This window comes from Calonectris borealis, chromosome 9 (genome assembly GCF_964195595.1).
Source record: "Calonectris borealis chromosome 9, bCalBor7.hap1.2, whole genome shotgun sequence".
NCBI classification, from domain to species: Eukaryota; Metazoa; Chordata; class Aves; order Procellariiformes; family Procellariidae; genus Calonectris; species Calonectris borealis.
In genome coordinates, this window is record NC_134320.1 from 5,591,578 (window position 1) to 5,608,821 (window position 17,244).

Below are 17,244 nucleotides of genomic sequence, written 5' to 3' on the forward strand. Positions count from 1 at the left end.
CCATCAGTAAAAATACTGCCCTTTAAAACTGCACCATTTCTGATGCACGTTATGAACATATTTCATGCTGGTTTGACTAGTACTCTTCTTACAGTGTAAAATTATATTAGTGTGAAATGTATTAATAGCTGTGGAGTCCTCTGCAGTCTCTTCCCTCATTCCATAACAATTTGTGTCTATTAAAATATTGGTTGAATCCCATGAAATGAGTTGATGAATCTATCTCACCCCGCAGTTTGAACTTCTAGTTTTGTTACAGAAACTTTAAAAAGGGTTGTCTTGTTTAGCTTGAGATATGAATGCTACATCATACAAATATTTGCCAACCAAACCCAAAATTCAAACCCTTGATTTTTCAGAGGTTTTTGTTTAGCAAGATTATTACCATTTAGCAACAACAAATAATCCTCTGGGTGAGTTATTCCATGCATGCCTACTTCTGGGCTTCTGCAACTTCCTCTGCTACCGCTGAATACTACACTAGCTGCATCACCGCTCTGAGCTAAAAGCACAAAACCTTTTACAGAAAGGACCTCCAAAAGACACATAGATCTAGGTATTCAGGTTCCCTCCCTGCAGCTGAAATCTGGTAGCGTCAGAGCCCAGCCCTGAAACCCTAGCTCTATCCATAGAAATCCTGATGGAGACTTAAGTGTGCAAATGTGGATGCATTTGCCTGAATGATGACTGAGCATCGTAAGTGTAAGAATACTAAATTAGGGGTCAAGGTCACAAGCAACAGATATGAATTGTTTCAGTGAAGCCACAGTGATTGGTGTTACGTGAGGAGCTGGTGGTAAGTGTTAGCACCTGATGTACATTTCTGTGTGTGGGCAGAGACCAACCTGTCTAACAGCAGCCATCACAACTGATCGTTTAAGACTGCAGGGAATTACGGTGTCCTTTCACTGTACAAATGACATGACTTGCACACCTCCTCAGGTAGAAGTGCGCTTTTCCAAAGGACACTGGAAATGAATAAAAGAAGCAGCATTTTTAATTATGGTTCAATAGACTGGTGCAGCTCACAAACCCTGGAAAACACAGGACAGCCATTTTAGTACTTTTGGGAAAACTGATTTTCACTGATATGACTGGAAAGCACTACTTAGGGATATTAATATCCTTACCATTTTGAAAAATCAGAATTCAAATATAAAATATTTCATGTCAGTATAAGTATCTTTTCCATTTTATCTCCTTGTTTCAACATTAAAATTGAATTATCTTTTAGAAAACTTAGCTGCTGCTACTTCAGAGACACTGCCTTTGCGGCTGGGTGTGTCGGTGGTTCTGATTATACCTTTGTCTGTAAGTATGATCTAAGAGCCCAAATTAAAAACAAAACTCAAGCCCCACCTTTGCAAACATAATTAGACATGTTCACTAATACTACCTGAAAACATACAAGTATAGTGAGTCTTTGTTCACTTATTGTATCCTTGTTCTGTATTATTGCCACTTTCTGTGTAATGACATCCAGTAGTAATACTGGCATATGGCACCTTCTTTGAGTCAGGCTGTCTTTTATAATCAAAGTTGCCAATAAAATGCCTGAAGTTGATTAGTAAGATACAGGGTTCTTCTTTTGAGTTATGTCAGTGGCTGTGTAACTCTAAGTATCAGAGAGATGTTTTACAAAAAACCAAAGGCAAGTGTTTTACATTAAATCTTATAAAACTGTACATAATAATAGTCTACAACATGAAAACGGCCATTAAACTGTTGTAATAGTTATGAAATGTAGTAAATATAACAATTCTAATGTTTCATATATTTATCATATTAATCACTGTATTCAGACAGTTGTGTTTGTATATATATATTCAATGGCACTGTAAACAGTTGTTGGAAAACACACATTAAGTCTTAACCCATTAGAAGTTGTTATAGTATTTTTCATCCAAAAAGTTAAAACGCATCAATGTATCATTGATTAAAAAAAAATAGCCTTGTAATATAATGCACATTTTGACATTTTCTAGGTAGCAATCAAGATGAGGCATAACAGAGAACGTCCTAGATTTCAGATTGTTTTACATTTACACCTACCGTGATACAAAATTTTAAACATTAAATGTAATTAAATAATACACAGTTTATGAAACAGAGTTGATTTCAGAGATCCACAATGCACAAAATCTAGTTATTGTCTGATGGGAGTTCCCAATAATTTATATTTCTGGGACCTTTATGGAAAATTTAAGTTGGTTTCTATTTACCATCACATAGGCAAAGTAAGTTTGAACTGAATTATCTTTTTTTCTCTGTACAGAGCTGCATTCAACTGGATAAAACATTATGATGTTTATTTATGTTTCCCATTGCTGGACATTCATCCCATAAGCCTTGAGCATATGCTTAAGCATCTGGTAATGGCATTTTGTGGTGCAGGGAAACTCACTATCTATATCCCTCAGTAAACAAAGTGGTTCTAATTTTTTCCATAGTTAAGGCAACTATACTGATATATTAGACACACCATATGCTTTTATGTTGCTTCCTACAATCTAAACAGTAAGAGTGAAAAGAAGTTTCAAACATGCTTTGATCTTCTTGACCACTTAGGAATTTCATCGAGCTGGTAGAGAGTACTTCACTTTAACATGGTTTACCACTGTAGACATAGCTTGTCAGCTGCTCACTAGAAAAATAAAGTATGTATTGGCTTGAATTTGACACTGACCATTCACATAATTTATCAGAAAAATTAAACAAACAAAACCAACCGGTCAGATTCCAGCAAACAAAATTGAGAAAAACAGTAACACACACATACACAATTTCTGTGTTTTCAATTATTTCTACCCCATAACTTAAGCTACTCAGACCCTTGTCATCATTTTCTGTGTATCTCGTGTGGGCTTTGTCAAAGGCTATCTTCAGACGTTGTAAGTGATGACACTTACACCTGTGTTGTGTAACATAGATGTTACACAACTCCAGCATATCGTTCAATATTTATTCTAACATATCATATAAACTAGAGAGCCATTTAAATTTGTTTTCTTTCATTGGGTAAGGCTGTAGGTATAAATGACAGTGGACAGAAACGCTTGCGCAGTGGCTGCAAGGCAATACAGCTACAGTGGACAATGCCACAGAACTGCTAGTGCTGTTAGAACAAGAAGTGAGGAGCTCGGTGCTGGATTGCTCCCGTTTCCAGTTACACTGTGTTTAGAGGATGACTTGACAGTGCTTGTGGTGGTTGTGGTGTCGATCTTTTTCACAGTCGGTTTTGGTTCGTTTCTGTTTTCTGGATGGGTTTTCTTGTCCTTGAGTATATCTGAAAACATGAAAATAAACGTAAGATTAATCACGCATCTTTTAAATAGTGGCTTTAAATTCTGTCTGTTGTGGGAACCTGTTGTACACTAGTCTGAATAACTGAACTGTGTATGGAGAGTGATGGAGCACTTGTATTAATGTTTTAGTTGGACCCAGTGTGGCCACTGGGTCCTCAGCACCCACTGTTTTGCTCAATGTCTTCTCTGGCCTGCTCTACTTGTCTACTCATAGACACAGCCTGAGCAGAATAATAGGTATTCTGTATTGCAGTGGCTGGTCCCAGAACCTGGTTTTCTCTCACGAAAAGTACCTTCAGTTTCACCTGTGATGGGAACTGGCTTATGCTTTAAAACATGATGTTAGGATTGAGTGGTTTTGTAACACACCCCAGTGAAACCCTGTCAAGTCGCTGAGTTGCTGCAGGAGGAGACCGGAGAGCATATTGACTTAATGTAACAGTCAACTTCCCGGCTTCTTTCTGCTTTGCCACTACCCTTAACTTTAAAGCAACATGCAACCCTTGATATGGTAAGACAACCTGGCAAGAAAGATTGCTGACACCAGGAAGTACATAGGTGTCTCATATGCCTTGTTCATCAACATGGGCAAAAAAGTGGCTACAAAGAGAAACGCGTCAAGTTTTGTTTCATTGTTTTTCCTAGCAAATACAAGGATTTTTTGTTTTTAAAGTATGGAACAATATCACTGGGGCTTTTTTCTCCCTCCAGATGCATTTTGGGGCAATTCCGGGCATCTTTTATATAAAGAACTAGATTCATAAGAACGTAGTAGTAGTAGTCGTCGTCCTTTATTGCAAGAACATGGATTTTTTAAAAATGAGAAAATGACTGATAAGGGTCTCCAGATATCTTGACATTCTCAAGCTATTCGCAAGTATTACTGAGATCATATTGCCCTTGAACCCTCTCTCATTGGCATTGGGGGGGGATAAAAAAATCGCTATCTCATCTGATGATGGGACGATGATTTTACAGTCAATCTGTAAAAGCATACCCGAGTGCCTGGCAAAAAACAAATTCCTACCTGGAAGAATTTATAAATTAACAATAATTGTTCAGGTCCAAGCTTGAAGGATTTGTGATACTAATGAATGCAGTGCACATACACAAGAAAGCGAAAGGCATAGATTTGTAATGCAGATTAAACAACAGTCCAATCTTAAAATAAAAACTCTGAGTCACAGAAGCAAGTTCCTGGCAGAAACTGGAAAGATGGAAAGTATTCCAGAAATGTAAATGCAATCTGAGATCATTGTCTGCATGTCAGTAGTTCTGAACAACCATCAATAAACTCACTTGATAATAAAAATGAACTATTGTATTGGTAAAGCACACATGGTTCTTTTGCCAGTATAAACTGTAAAAGAAATGCAATGAATTCCTCCATTTTATCATAATATCAACATTAATCCTAGAGAAATCTATGATTCCTAGACCTGACTCAAGGGTGACTGCAGAGAAGGGACACTGCCTGGCAAGGTGTACAGTGGGAAAAGGGTCGTCTGACACTGCGCTCAAAATTCATTATGGCAAAACGCGAACATAGCTCCTCTTCAGTTCCAACTTGCCATGGAGCTAACAGAAAGGAGGGGGAGAAAAAGCATGCTCTAAATGTTTAGAAAATGTCAGAATTCTGAGGACACTTACAGAAAAATAGACAACCTTCAGACTGTCATTAAAGTAAATTAAGAATAAATCATGGAAATAGGTGTGTTCTGACACTGCCTAGACTCCTTTCCATCACTGTCATTCTCCTTTTCGACTGCGGTAAAGGCACTATTTCTCTGCTGCCTCTTATATCATCCCAGCCTGCTGACTTCAGTTCTCTGGGGCCAGCTGATTAAATTAAGACCTCACTCAGGTAAATCTATTCCCCTCTTTCAGTTGGCCATGTCCAGCATTGTAACTTGATTGGCCTCTATAAATCGGGCAGACTGAAATGTATTAATTCGTTTATTTTCTTACTATTGACTTAACCAAAAATCTAAGGTAAGATTTAATGCTATCAGGGAGGCTGTTGGTTTTTAAAAGCTTTCCTCTCAGTGACTGCTTAATGCACTACATAACAAGCGTTAAATAATACATTAGAAATTTCTGCCTTTATCCTTTCCACGGGAAGGACTACATTCTGAATTCTCTCTCTGTCTTTACAGCAGAGTATCTTCTGATGCTATTCGTGGCCAATTCTAATTTGGGATTTAATTGTGCAAAACTGGCATTTTATTTAAATGTTTTCTCTCTTCTTAAAAATAAATAAAAATAGTCCTAATTCAGTTCAAGATCTTTTTCAATCCTGTATTTAGTTTTTAAGGCACAAATTTTAGCAGTGTAAAGATTTCATGTTTTATTCCTGTTTCCTCAAGAGTTCGTGTTGCTTCCTCACTCCAGGGTTTTGGCTGAGAAACTCCGAGTTAAATGAGTTTTTCTTCTTAAAACTTTTTCTCCTTAAATCTTTTTCTCAGAGTCAGAGATTGTTATGTTCAGTCTACTACTGACATTCAAAACGCAAAAAAACAGTGAGCATGCTAAAAAAAAACCCCAACCTGTCAGCGTGACGACTAGCACAGAAATGAAACTCCAGTCTCAACAAAGCAAACCCCAGATGTTCAATACCCATGAATCAAGCCCCCAGATCATGACTTCATAAAACCAACCAAACAAACCCCACAACTTTGGTTTCTTCTAGTATTTACCTTCTGCATTTTAAAGGCTTTATAGTTCCCAATTAAAAGCTTTCTCCATCGCTAGAAACTTTCTTCCCATCATCAGTCCCTCTCTCCCTCCCAGAAACGGAGTGGTTAAAATCTTTGAAGGCTTCAGCTAACCTCAGGCTAACACGCGTGATGGCCTTTTGGACACTGGCATATGAATATTATTCTACACTGTTTATTTATCACTGCATCATGATGGTGATACAGCCACTGTCGTAGCTACTGTGCCGTTCCTTTATCCAGGCTCCCAGGGTGAATATTCAAATCCTGCCGAAAGGGGTACTTAGTGGAGGCAGCTGACTGCCAAAGCAGCCTTTGTGAACAGCCTTTCGGGACTCTTGCCGAGGACGAGGTCTGTCGGGGTCAGTGAAGATGGCTCGGAGTCCCTTTAGGCCCCGGGATTACTGTGAGTGCAGGGAACAGCTCAGTTAGTCCAGCGGATTGAGTCCACTTCCTTAGCTGAACTTTCATCCGAGTTAACTGCTGTTAAATTCACATCTTGACAACATAAACAAAGCACATAATGAAAATTACTTGACCTCGATGTTTAGAGCATTTAGGATTATCTTCACCTCAAAGATCTAACCGCAGATTGCTACCCAGTAATGCATGTGCCGCTCAGACGGCACTGAACTTCTCATAAATACTTATATGGATCAATACTATTCCTCAGAGAGACTAGCTTCGGATAAAAGGGACAGTCAAAACTGTCACTGTCATCTAATTTAGGAACAGGAAACCTCCCCTATAGTGAGGGCCGAGCATGCCTTTCAAACGCGTTTGGTGAGTCACACATTAAAGCACACCTTAGTCTTAGCCAGTAATGATACAGGGGCAAAACAATGCGATTATTTTTTTTTTTTTAGGTTATTAGCAGGTTTTCTGACACAAGTTCAAGTCATATTGGCACCCCAGCTGTTAATTCCCCCTCTCTAGCCTAAATGATTTGCACTTTGCTGCTGATAGGGATTATCAAAGATGTAACTATTTATTGGTGTACTTGCACGCTATTGCTCCCTAATGAACAGTATCAGCAAGGTCTACTTAAACATCTGTTGAGGTTTCCTGTTGTCTTGCCAAGGGATGAACAAGTTCATCTACTTAACAGAAACCCCTTTCCATTTCTGTCCTTCTCTTGACCTGACTTGACCTCAGTCCTTTCTCTGTGATTGCAAGTGATCAGTGTGCTCCGGAGTCTTTCCCTGCAAAGATTTGCCAGTGCTGCCGAAGCCTCCTCATCTCCCGTCTGAATCACGCTCAACACTGTCTCCACTGAGCTGAAGGGTAAGTGCAAAGACTCCCTAGACAGGCAGCTGCTGCTACCGACAGAGAAAGAGAAAGTATTTCTGGAGCGAAGGAAAACGGCAGGAGGGGAAGGGCAGTTGAATGGGCTGATCTCACATCGAGGGAAGCTGGGTGAGTTTTGGGGAAGCCTGTGTTTGAGCTGCCCCAGCACCTTTCAGATCCAGCCCTTGTTGCCCTTCACCTCTCACGGCTGAGAAGAGAGGGCCGCTGGCAGACTCTGCTTCCTACGCCAGTGCAAACGGTAAGGCGCCCGTGCTTGTGGGAGCAATGTGCTTGTGCCTCAGGACCTCTGTTCCTCAGGCAGTATACCTGTGATTAACCAACTGCCATGGTGCCTGCATACATCTGAGGCTATGGATCATCACACCAGACAAGTGTACAACCCCTGTGAGGGAATTCTGAATAAAAACAAAACAGAGAGATTTGACAGACTAGCCCGGTAAATGTTAATGATAGCAGCCCAGTTTCTAACGGAGTGGGGCACTGACAGCAGAGAGTCGATGCTCATCAATCCACCATGCCCACAACAAAGTGGAGATTCTGAACATGTTTCCATCAGTTTTACACCACGAGCTGCTAGGGAGAACCTTCAACCCAGCTATTTCAGGGGGAAGAAGAGAAGGGGGATTGTTTATTTCTGCTTTCCTACATTAATTACATGAAGTCAGACCTGTCCATTTCTTCCTAGACTTTCATGCAAACACTGTGCTTTGAAAAGACAGAATGTCAGAATCTACGATAGCAAATTAATGTCTTGGTCTTGAATCATAGTGACATCATGGTTGTAATGATACTCATAGTGCAGGTCTAAAGTAAACTGGTCAGTACCTGCATTTACTCTCCACATTGTAGCTCAGTTGCTTGATAAATCTCGCTCGATCACAGGCTTGGTTTTGGCTGACAGCTTCATAAGAAAATTAAAGCTAGGTGCAACTTGGTGGAACAGGCTCTTAAATTACAGTAGATGCTGCAGTGTTATTATTAGCTTTTTATCACCTCTGGTAGCAAAAGCTGAAATTACTTTTACATATTCAAAGGAAGGCGCTCTGAAATTGCAAAACAGTGCTGTCGCCATAAAATGTACCAACAATTTCCAAATAATCTATTATCCTGACATTAAGACCAGCACTAATTATTTCCAGTTACAGCTGCAGCAGACAAATGGAAACAGGAATGCTGTGGAAACAGGAATGTGAGAACTCCCAAAGTGTGATGAACTTGTAATGCAATTCTCCAAATTCTGGAGTCTGTTATTGTTCGCTATGTAATACTAGTCAGTAAAAGGCAGGTGTAATATATCCCTTTTGGAGCCAGAAGAAGGGAGTAATTAACAGCTCTGCAGCCTCCCTGTATATATGTATATATGTACTGTTCTACCCCTTTCTATTTCAGCCTGAGAATATGGTGTCCATATAAGCCTTTTCCCCACACACCTTCTTATGGAAACTTGGTCTTAGGAGGAAGAAATCTTTAACCAGAAAAGGGAAGAACTCCAGGAGTTACAACCCAATAGGTCACTCTCCTCCCCTAACTACTGAGTTGCATTAGGTTTAGGCCAGCCTCTCCAGAAGACTCGCGGGACAAGATTATGAGGGTTAACTGATGTGTTCCATTTTCGTTCTGCGATCTTTCCATTTCTCTTTTTAAGGAGTGTGTGACTGAAGAGAAGGTGGCCTTGGGGGGAATAGTCATAAATTGGGACTAAGATTATCTATGTCCAGTTTTTAATTCTGCGTTAAACTCTGTGTGTTCTTTGGCAGATCACTTCTCCCTATAGGCCAGTGAGAGAACTACTTTATTTCCTACACGTTTTGCGCATTCTGGATGTAAATTCTTCAGGCTGAGAAGAACCATACCCACTCTCCTCAAGAAATAACATTGGCTGGAACCTTCAGGAACTACTGTTATAAAAAAAGTCAAATGCAACAAAGAAAAAAATGCAATAAAGGAAAGTCAGGAACAACTGTGAGACAATTTGAGATGTCAGGTGCCTGGAGGCCACACTTACATGAAATGGCAACTGCTTCCCCCATTCCCAAACAATTTTTCATTTCTATACATTTGAATGCAAGAGAGAGAGAGAGAGAGAGAGAGAGAGAACAGGACATTATCTCAGCCGTACTGCTGTAAGGAAACCTGTCACTGTATTTGTTTGGCTTTTGATATACAGCTGCCACAGCAAACTCTGCATGATTTTCATGAGCCACAATAAAATTGTATTAGTTCTGAGGGCTAAAAAGTAAACCCACACGTATAACTGCCTCAGCTCCTGCCATGGTAAATGTCAAGATAGAACAATCCATCTTTTCCTTGGGAAGAAATAACCTAACCTAACAAACCTTGTGTGATTCAGCAACAGTTCCATTAATCAATCAGTCATTTGCAAGAAGAGGTTTTGTCATTTTGTTTATATTAATACGGAACTTATTCAAAAGCAGGCAAGCTGAAAGTATCAGCTTAAAACACGCCAAACATCTTTTACATTTCCTGGAAACATCTGTTTTTAGTCTAGTCCTAGGCATGTTTGTGGTTGCATGTTTAAGCTTGTTTAGTTTGCCAGATACCTCGTACGTACTGCAGCACAGCTGACATGATATCCTGAAACACAGCATGGAAGTATCTGTAAAACATGATGTTCCCAGTAAATCTGCTGAACTTTTGTTGTAACTTTCTTGTAATGAAAGAAACAACTAAAAAGCTCTGTGACAGCCTTCTGCTATCACTGTATGGTGCAATTAATTAGTTAAGTTTAGAAATTCTGTACATGCCTCACTGGTAATATCCAGAAGACTGAGAGCGATCCTGATACCGCATGCCTCACATGCTCAAAACTCCTATTAAACTTAATGGGAGTTTGGGGGGATGCGAGGAATGCAGGATTGACCTTTATGGTTAAAGATGAATGTGTGCTCTAGACTTCAAAGATTAGGTGCCCCTGCCAGTCTGGAGCGTGCAAGTGATCAGCACGCCAAGTGCCGAAGGCATCTGCTAAATATCACGCCACAGCTCAAAGCTGTAATTAAGAAAAATATAAACTGGCTCAAGGAAGAAAAATATTAGTAATAATTGAAAATGCTTTGGCTGTTGCTTTTGTCCTGATGATCTCATTAGTTTTGGTTACAGAAACAGTTCTCACACTGGCTGATGTGGGGCATGCTTTGTTTGTGCTCTCATTCTACCCACATCTTTCCCAGTTAACTTTTATTGCTCAATACAAAGGTCAAATCGAAGGCTTAATTAAATTGTATATGGGGAAACTATAAACTTATTTTGGAAGGGAGTACAAAAACATTTAAAGCCATCCCAACTCCTCTCCCCCAGACACTCCTTAATTTCTCGAGAAGAAAAAGAGCATGTGTTGCTGGCGCTCTTTCCCTTAAGGGGAAACTGCACCTCTTCTTGCTTGAAAATTTACATGTTGCAAATATCCAGCCTTTTCATAAACTGCTAATTGTATTTTCAATTGACATTTGTAACCAGGATTTTAATTTAGCTCTGCAGCTCTGAACAGACAAAGCTCCATTTTGCAAAAAGGCTGGATATGATCTTATGCTAGCAGCAATGTAAGTTCAACAAATTCTTACAGCAAGGATTTGAACTTCATCTGCTTAACTTTAAACAGAGATTGTACCACCAAAATAAATACTATTAACCACCTGCTTGAAGTTAGGCATATGTCTCTCAGCCCTGAGGCCTAAAACTGAAAAGCAGCACCTCTCTCAGCTGAAAAAACTCACAGGTCATATATAAGCACCATTTACAGTTTCTCTGTGCCCTAAGAAGAAAATCACATAGCTTGAGAGGAAGGTTAGGTTTGAATACGCTACAACCTATGCACTAGCAACACCAGGCCCCAAGAAATTTTAGGCTTCCATGTGACGAGTTAGCTGCCAGCGTCTAGCATTTTTGCACCACTGAGATTCTCAAAGCTCCTGTTCAGCTGTTGTCCAGCCCTAGGAGCATAACAATTCTCTAGATCCTTCAGTTTTCATCTCCAAAAGCCCTACACCGTCTACATTTCTGCAGCTGACTCTGCGCACAAACCCCAGGGAGCTCCACAGCCCTTGGTGCGCTGTGATGGAGGTGGAGGATGGCCTGCAGGTCTCCTCTCCTCTGCCAGACCTCGTCAGCATGGGCTTGCAGGATCACACCAAATGGTAAGAGAGCAGACAGACATCTGCCAACTCGGGCAGTAGTTAAAATGTGCACCATGATAGACAATAGCTAGGTTCAAGTCCTCCCCATGCCTGATTTGGAAGGGGTGCTTGAACCCATCCCTATCCAGTCAGAAGAGGGATGCAGACACCGGTGTCTCTCAGACTGAAGCAGGCTCTGCAACGTTGCTACATGCTTTAACTACCTGGGTCTACCCTGAGAGCAAACTGGCCCAAAATACACTGGAAAGAACTACTCAAATTAAGTAACAGGGTGTCAGCAAAAAGAGAAGAGACAACAGAAACTGCTCCGTGCCTCCGAGTGAGGTCTCTTCATGCCTCCACAAGGAAATGCCAGCGAGGGGCAGGAAGACGGACTGCTACCTGCTTAGGAAGCCATACTCTCACATTGTAGCAGAAGTAGATGTCATATCTGTACGGAGCGGGCAGGAGAAAATAAACCACAGAAGAGTTCCCCTCCCACCAAAGAGCTCTGTGACTCAGGGCAGAGCCCTTTTAGCTCGCAGTTGCCTTTGCGAGGCAGGGTGCATTCAACACATGCACTTCAAGCAGCCCGACTAAATCCCTGAATATAACAACCACAAACAAGGCATTAACTTCCAGCATAGCACACACAGAAAAACAATCACAAACATCTCTAAAAGACGTCGGAAAGGTTCTTTTCATCTTGCAAACACGCTGCTCTCATCATTCCTCGCTCTTTAAAAGCCAGTCAAATTCTTCCAGTTATTCCCACTGCTCCCTAAGAAACTTGGGCAGACATGATTCCTGCTGCAAGATTTTGAAGTCACCAGATCCCAATGGCAGCAGTAAGGATTTAAAACATTTCCTGTATTTCTGTCATTTCTTGAGCACAGATAGAACCTTATACTAAAAATCTTTTAAAGAGGTTCTAATAGGATATAATCATAACTGATGTTTAATTACAGAATAAACATTGACATCACTTCAATCCACATATCATCTGATTTCTTTTAATCCAGATGACAAAAAGGATTAATTACAACGCCAAAGGATAGTTCTGGTCCTTAGGTCAATCAGCAGGAAACACTTGTTTATTGAATCTTTCCAGTATTTCATTTCAGTCAGAACTGAAATCAGAAGAAACTGTGGCAAGGTATTACCCTGGATTAATCATTTTACACTTAATATCAAGAGCAGTAAAGGAAAACATCACAGCATTAGGCTTGCTTCAGCTCTGGTATGGGAAGTTTAAATCAGTCTTTTCTCCTGCTCTAAGTTTGGCAACTCTTCAGCACGCATATCCTCGATTTCACATTGCCAGGTTTATCCGGCCAACCAGAACCCCAGCTCCATCACAGCTGACAGTTATTGACGGAGAGGATGATTAGAGCCATCACTCTGCTGAATATCTGTAGCAAGAAGAACATGTTTCATGTGAAAATACCAAACGGCTTAAAAGCATTATCTTATTAGTAGCATGCAGTGAAACTGATGAACCCTTATCACATTCAGCAGGATGACGAATACCCAAATCAACACAAACGGAAAGGAGATATACTACCAGGGGTAAAAAATAAACTTTTCAAATAAAATGTCTAACAAAATGAAGTTCCATCCATTAGCATGTGCAGAAGACTATGCTCAGTCAGAGTTCAGGCTGTGGAGGAAATTAAAGGAAGGAAATTCCTGTTCGGAGCTGACAATTATCCCATTCCCCAATTCTGTTCTGGAAGAGTGGGAGCTGCTCCTTCCAGTTTTCGTGGGAGACATCTACACCAAAACCACCAGGACTGAATTTAGCTAGTCTGCTAACGCTGGGTAGATAATAGACTGAGGGCTATAAATCTTCCCCCTTTTTCAGGGTAACAACGCTGCTAAACTTTACGTTGGCCAGGAATGACAAAGTGGTGACCGCTTTCTCCTCCCACTTAGCCACGTGGAAAAAAGACTTCTGGCCATAGCCCACACGTTGGCTAGAAACGCCTTGAGGTATTAACTCCATCGTGAGAATGATAAAAACACCATTTTGAGGGTGATGAACATCGCATTGGAACTCAAAAGTCTGCAACTTTCAACTGGCTTCCTTCTACGCTGAGGCGCTCAACCTTGACTGCTCAGGTGAGACCAGTGACGAACCCAGCAAGGTTCCCAAAGCTCTTCTCCAGGCACCTGCAGCACCTTTCCGATGGATCATGCCAAGGGGCTGAGGGTGGTGGTGAGAAAATATATTAGTTTTTAAGGAGGAAGAAGTTGGAGAGCATGAAAGCAGCAGGGTGTTGCTGCAAGCAAGTGGAGAGCAACAGGAGACTCCGGATCAGGGAGCTGAATGCACTTGAATGCATACGTAAAGAACCACCTCTGCTTGTTTCTATGCACAGAATTGGCATGGACATATGCAGAGCACTTCTTAGGTGACTGAGCATGTGGCTTGATTTCTGTGTGCTTCCACCCAGCCAAAGCAGCTTTGACAGGCACTCTGTCTTCTGTTTGAGATTTATCGGTTATTGCCAATTTCTTTCCATCATAAGAGCTCCAATAAAGGGAAAAACCCGCTGGAAGTTCATGAGACCTGTCACCATGTACTGTGATGGATCTGTTGGCACTGCTGTGGTCTGTTATGCAAATATGCATCAGTGGACTTTGTAAAACATAAATTATGTAAATGCCCATTTAGAGACTCTTCAAAATGCAGATTACTTGCCTGATGTTTGGAGACAATTAACATCTCTGATGTGAACCTGCACTTGGGACCTGTTATGTTACAGCCTGGGGCTGTCTAGGTCTAGCAAACTTTATTTTGCATGCAGATTCAATCTTGGTATGACGGACTTTTGCTGTAAAAGTCAACTGTGTCATGATCTCCTTAAGCCACGTATCCCTGACACCAGAGGTTTTAAGAGACCCTTCAATTTGCTATGGTAGCAGTGCTCTAAAAGATCCAATCTGGAATTCAGGTATGCACTTGTTCATTTGGGATTATGAAGGGTTTTTCTTTTTAATTAAGTCTTTGTATTTTAATTGATGCATGTCAAACGTCTACATGACTGCATGAAGCCACGTGTCTCATTCTCCTGTGGGGGTAAGGGTTTGAGTCCTGGTTCTCCATCTCTGCAGTCCTGTTCTTGGCCCTGGGTCAGACTTGAATCAGAGCCAAAACGTAACCAGCATAGACAAACAGGTCTTTGGGCTTGACTACGAGCTCGGCCGCAAGCTTGACACAATAGGTATAGGTCGATTCCTCAGGGTGCTTAGTACTCATTAGGAAGGCTGGGCTCCCACTCAGGAATTAAATCAAGCAGTTAGATTTTTTTTTTTTTTTTTAGAATTTTTTTTTTTTGGAGCATACTAAGCATCGTGGATTGTTCTCAGTAGGCTCATTCCTGGCATCTGAGATTGTACAAAAATCTAGGCCAAGCAATATATCCTTTGCTAGAAAAGAAAACATCATAGAGCATCTACCTGGGTAAAGAATTTGGAGAAACTGGGTTTTCAGGAGTAGTAAACTTCAGCATCTGTTGGACTTCATTAAATTTTTGTTTAACTTGAGTTGAGATGGGTGAAATTAACCTTTATACCTCAACAGTGCCCTTCCTATTTGAAGCAATTGAATCAAAGTAGCTTACCAAGGGCATCTTTCTACTTTATAACTTCAAAGAACATTTATTCAGAGATAGCATGTGAGGATCACATAATTGGAGCCAGCTGATGGAGAAAGGGCTGCATACTGAGCTAGCTGGGCAAAAAATACCTAATTTAAGGATAGATTAGAGATCTGAAGCAAAGTTCATAAAGACTGGTGCGTTACAAAGCAGAGGTAATATTTTCCCAGACTGGCAGGGACAGCGCAAGGTGAATGGAAGAGTCTTTCTAATCACTGTTGGCTGAGTAGTATTCCCTGAGCAATGAACCAGTTCCTATAAAAAAACCAAGGAGCTCAGAAGACAGTTTGCAACCATTCAGTTTTCTTTACTAGCCTGTTTAGGCTCTTTGGGACATGGACAATAATATCTGTGGATCTACAGTAGCTAAGCATCGTAGGGTCATGACCTTGATTGAGGCATTCATTCACTACTGTCAAATCAATAATGGGAAGACATATACCTTGAAAATTAAAGGACAACGAAGAACAACAGTAAATCTTTTTGATTTAATTGAAACCCAACATTTACTGGTATCCAGAACAGCTACCAAGTTACCAGCTATTTAGTAAGGTTGCAATCAAGCCTTAAACACAGATTTGTAGCCATCTAGTTACAAACTTAGATTAAAATAATGATAAAAGATAGGACTATTCATTTCACTGAACCGTCTTCAACTGCTTTGTGTTGGGATATGCACTAAACAACATCCCTCTATCACTGACGTGGTACACTCAAGCAGTGCAGGCTAATGACATCTTCAAAGCTTAAAGCAAGTCAAAACAGGCTGTTGTAAAAGGAAATAGAGATACTCCTGTGATATGTCACCAAGCGGTAAGAAAACGTAAATTCTGACATGGCTATTCCATAAAGCAGAAAATATTATGAGATGAGAGTGAGCAACACCCAGAGAATTTATTTCTAGCTATGGCGTGGGAGAAGAAAAGGCAGGAGGAGAGACAATCTCATATCTGTTTCTCTGCAACAAATTGTGGCACCTCACTGAATATCAAAAGGCAGTTTATTTCTACCATTGATAGCAAATGAAAAAAAACTGCAGTAGAATGACAGTGGTCGTGCAACTCTATGCAACTCTAATGCTACTCTAAAAACATAGTTTTCTTGTAAAATACCAAGGGACAGAAATCTTGTTTGTGTAAGGATTACTGTAGTGTTGTCCCTTAGGAAAAAAAAGTCCCTTGTACATGGGCTGATGCTCAGTCTCTTCCCCCCTGCATTTCCACCAGTTTCCGTTAAAAAAATCAGAAGCAAATAGCTTAAATTATAAACTATAATCCTTACACGAAGATGAGTTTGAAACTGAACTCGGAGAAGTGCCTGAAGCTTGGTTTGGACTTTATTATTACTAACCAGTTATACAGGGGTGTTTTTTGGTAAAAGGTTTTGCTTAAAACCGAGCATCTGAAAAACTGAAATAATTTTACCAAACTGTCTCCAACTACTGAACCAGAGCGTGGCAGAGCATGGGCAGGCAGGAGAAGAGGTGGGCAGACACAGCTCGGCTAAGCGTCCCCTGTTTAGCCAGATAGGAAAAGTAGAGGTACAGAATGGTGGGAATGGGGCACAGGGTGTGTGGTGGTGCACCCCCCCGCCCCCTCCACGATCTCAGAAACTCCTGTTAAACCTTGGCCTTGGTGTAACGCGTCAGGCGGTGAAGCGTCCCTTTACCATATCAAGAACTCTTGTGTAGCTGAGGTTGGGGAATGTACTGACCGTACCAGAAACTTCTGCTGCCTGGCCCAAGTGGAGGATGAGGGCGGGGATAATTGTCATCTCCCGATACCTTTATCTGAGTCATAGCTCAAGTGGAACGATACTATTGTTACTGAAACCTTGAGAGTTTTGATGGATGACTAAAGTCAATCATCTTGCAACCCTATGAACAGCGGTCCCAAGTGAGACTCTTTGAGCTCTCCTGGACGGCAGCGGGTTGCGCCCAGCATCTCCCTCTGAGTGGAAGGCTCCTCAGAGTTTGCAAACTCTCAAGTTTGCAATATTCGGAGGATCGTTGCCGGCTGGCACAGGACCTGGACTGCAATACTGCTCGAGGCTCAACCCTTTGCCCATTGAGAAATGCCAAGACATTTTATGCAAGTATTTCACTGAACTCGAGGGGGATTTT

General features: G+C 41.0%; 1 protein-coding gene across 1 annotated transcript in view; it reads right to left on the minus strand.

Annotated features, from left to right (window-relative positions):
- Positions 1-1,709: 1,709 nt before the first annotated feature.
- LOC142085779 (glypican-5-like) overlaps positions 1,710-17,244 on the minus strand; it is a 392,228-nt gene continuing 376,693 nt past the window's right edge. The window contains exon 9 of the mRNA XM_075158095.1: positions 1,710-3,286. Coding sequence (XP_075014196.1) covers positions 3,084-3,286 — 203 coding nt within the window. The 3' untranslated portion in view covers positions 1,710-3,083. The remainder of the gene's footprint in view (positions 3,287-17,244) is intronic.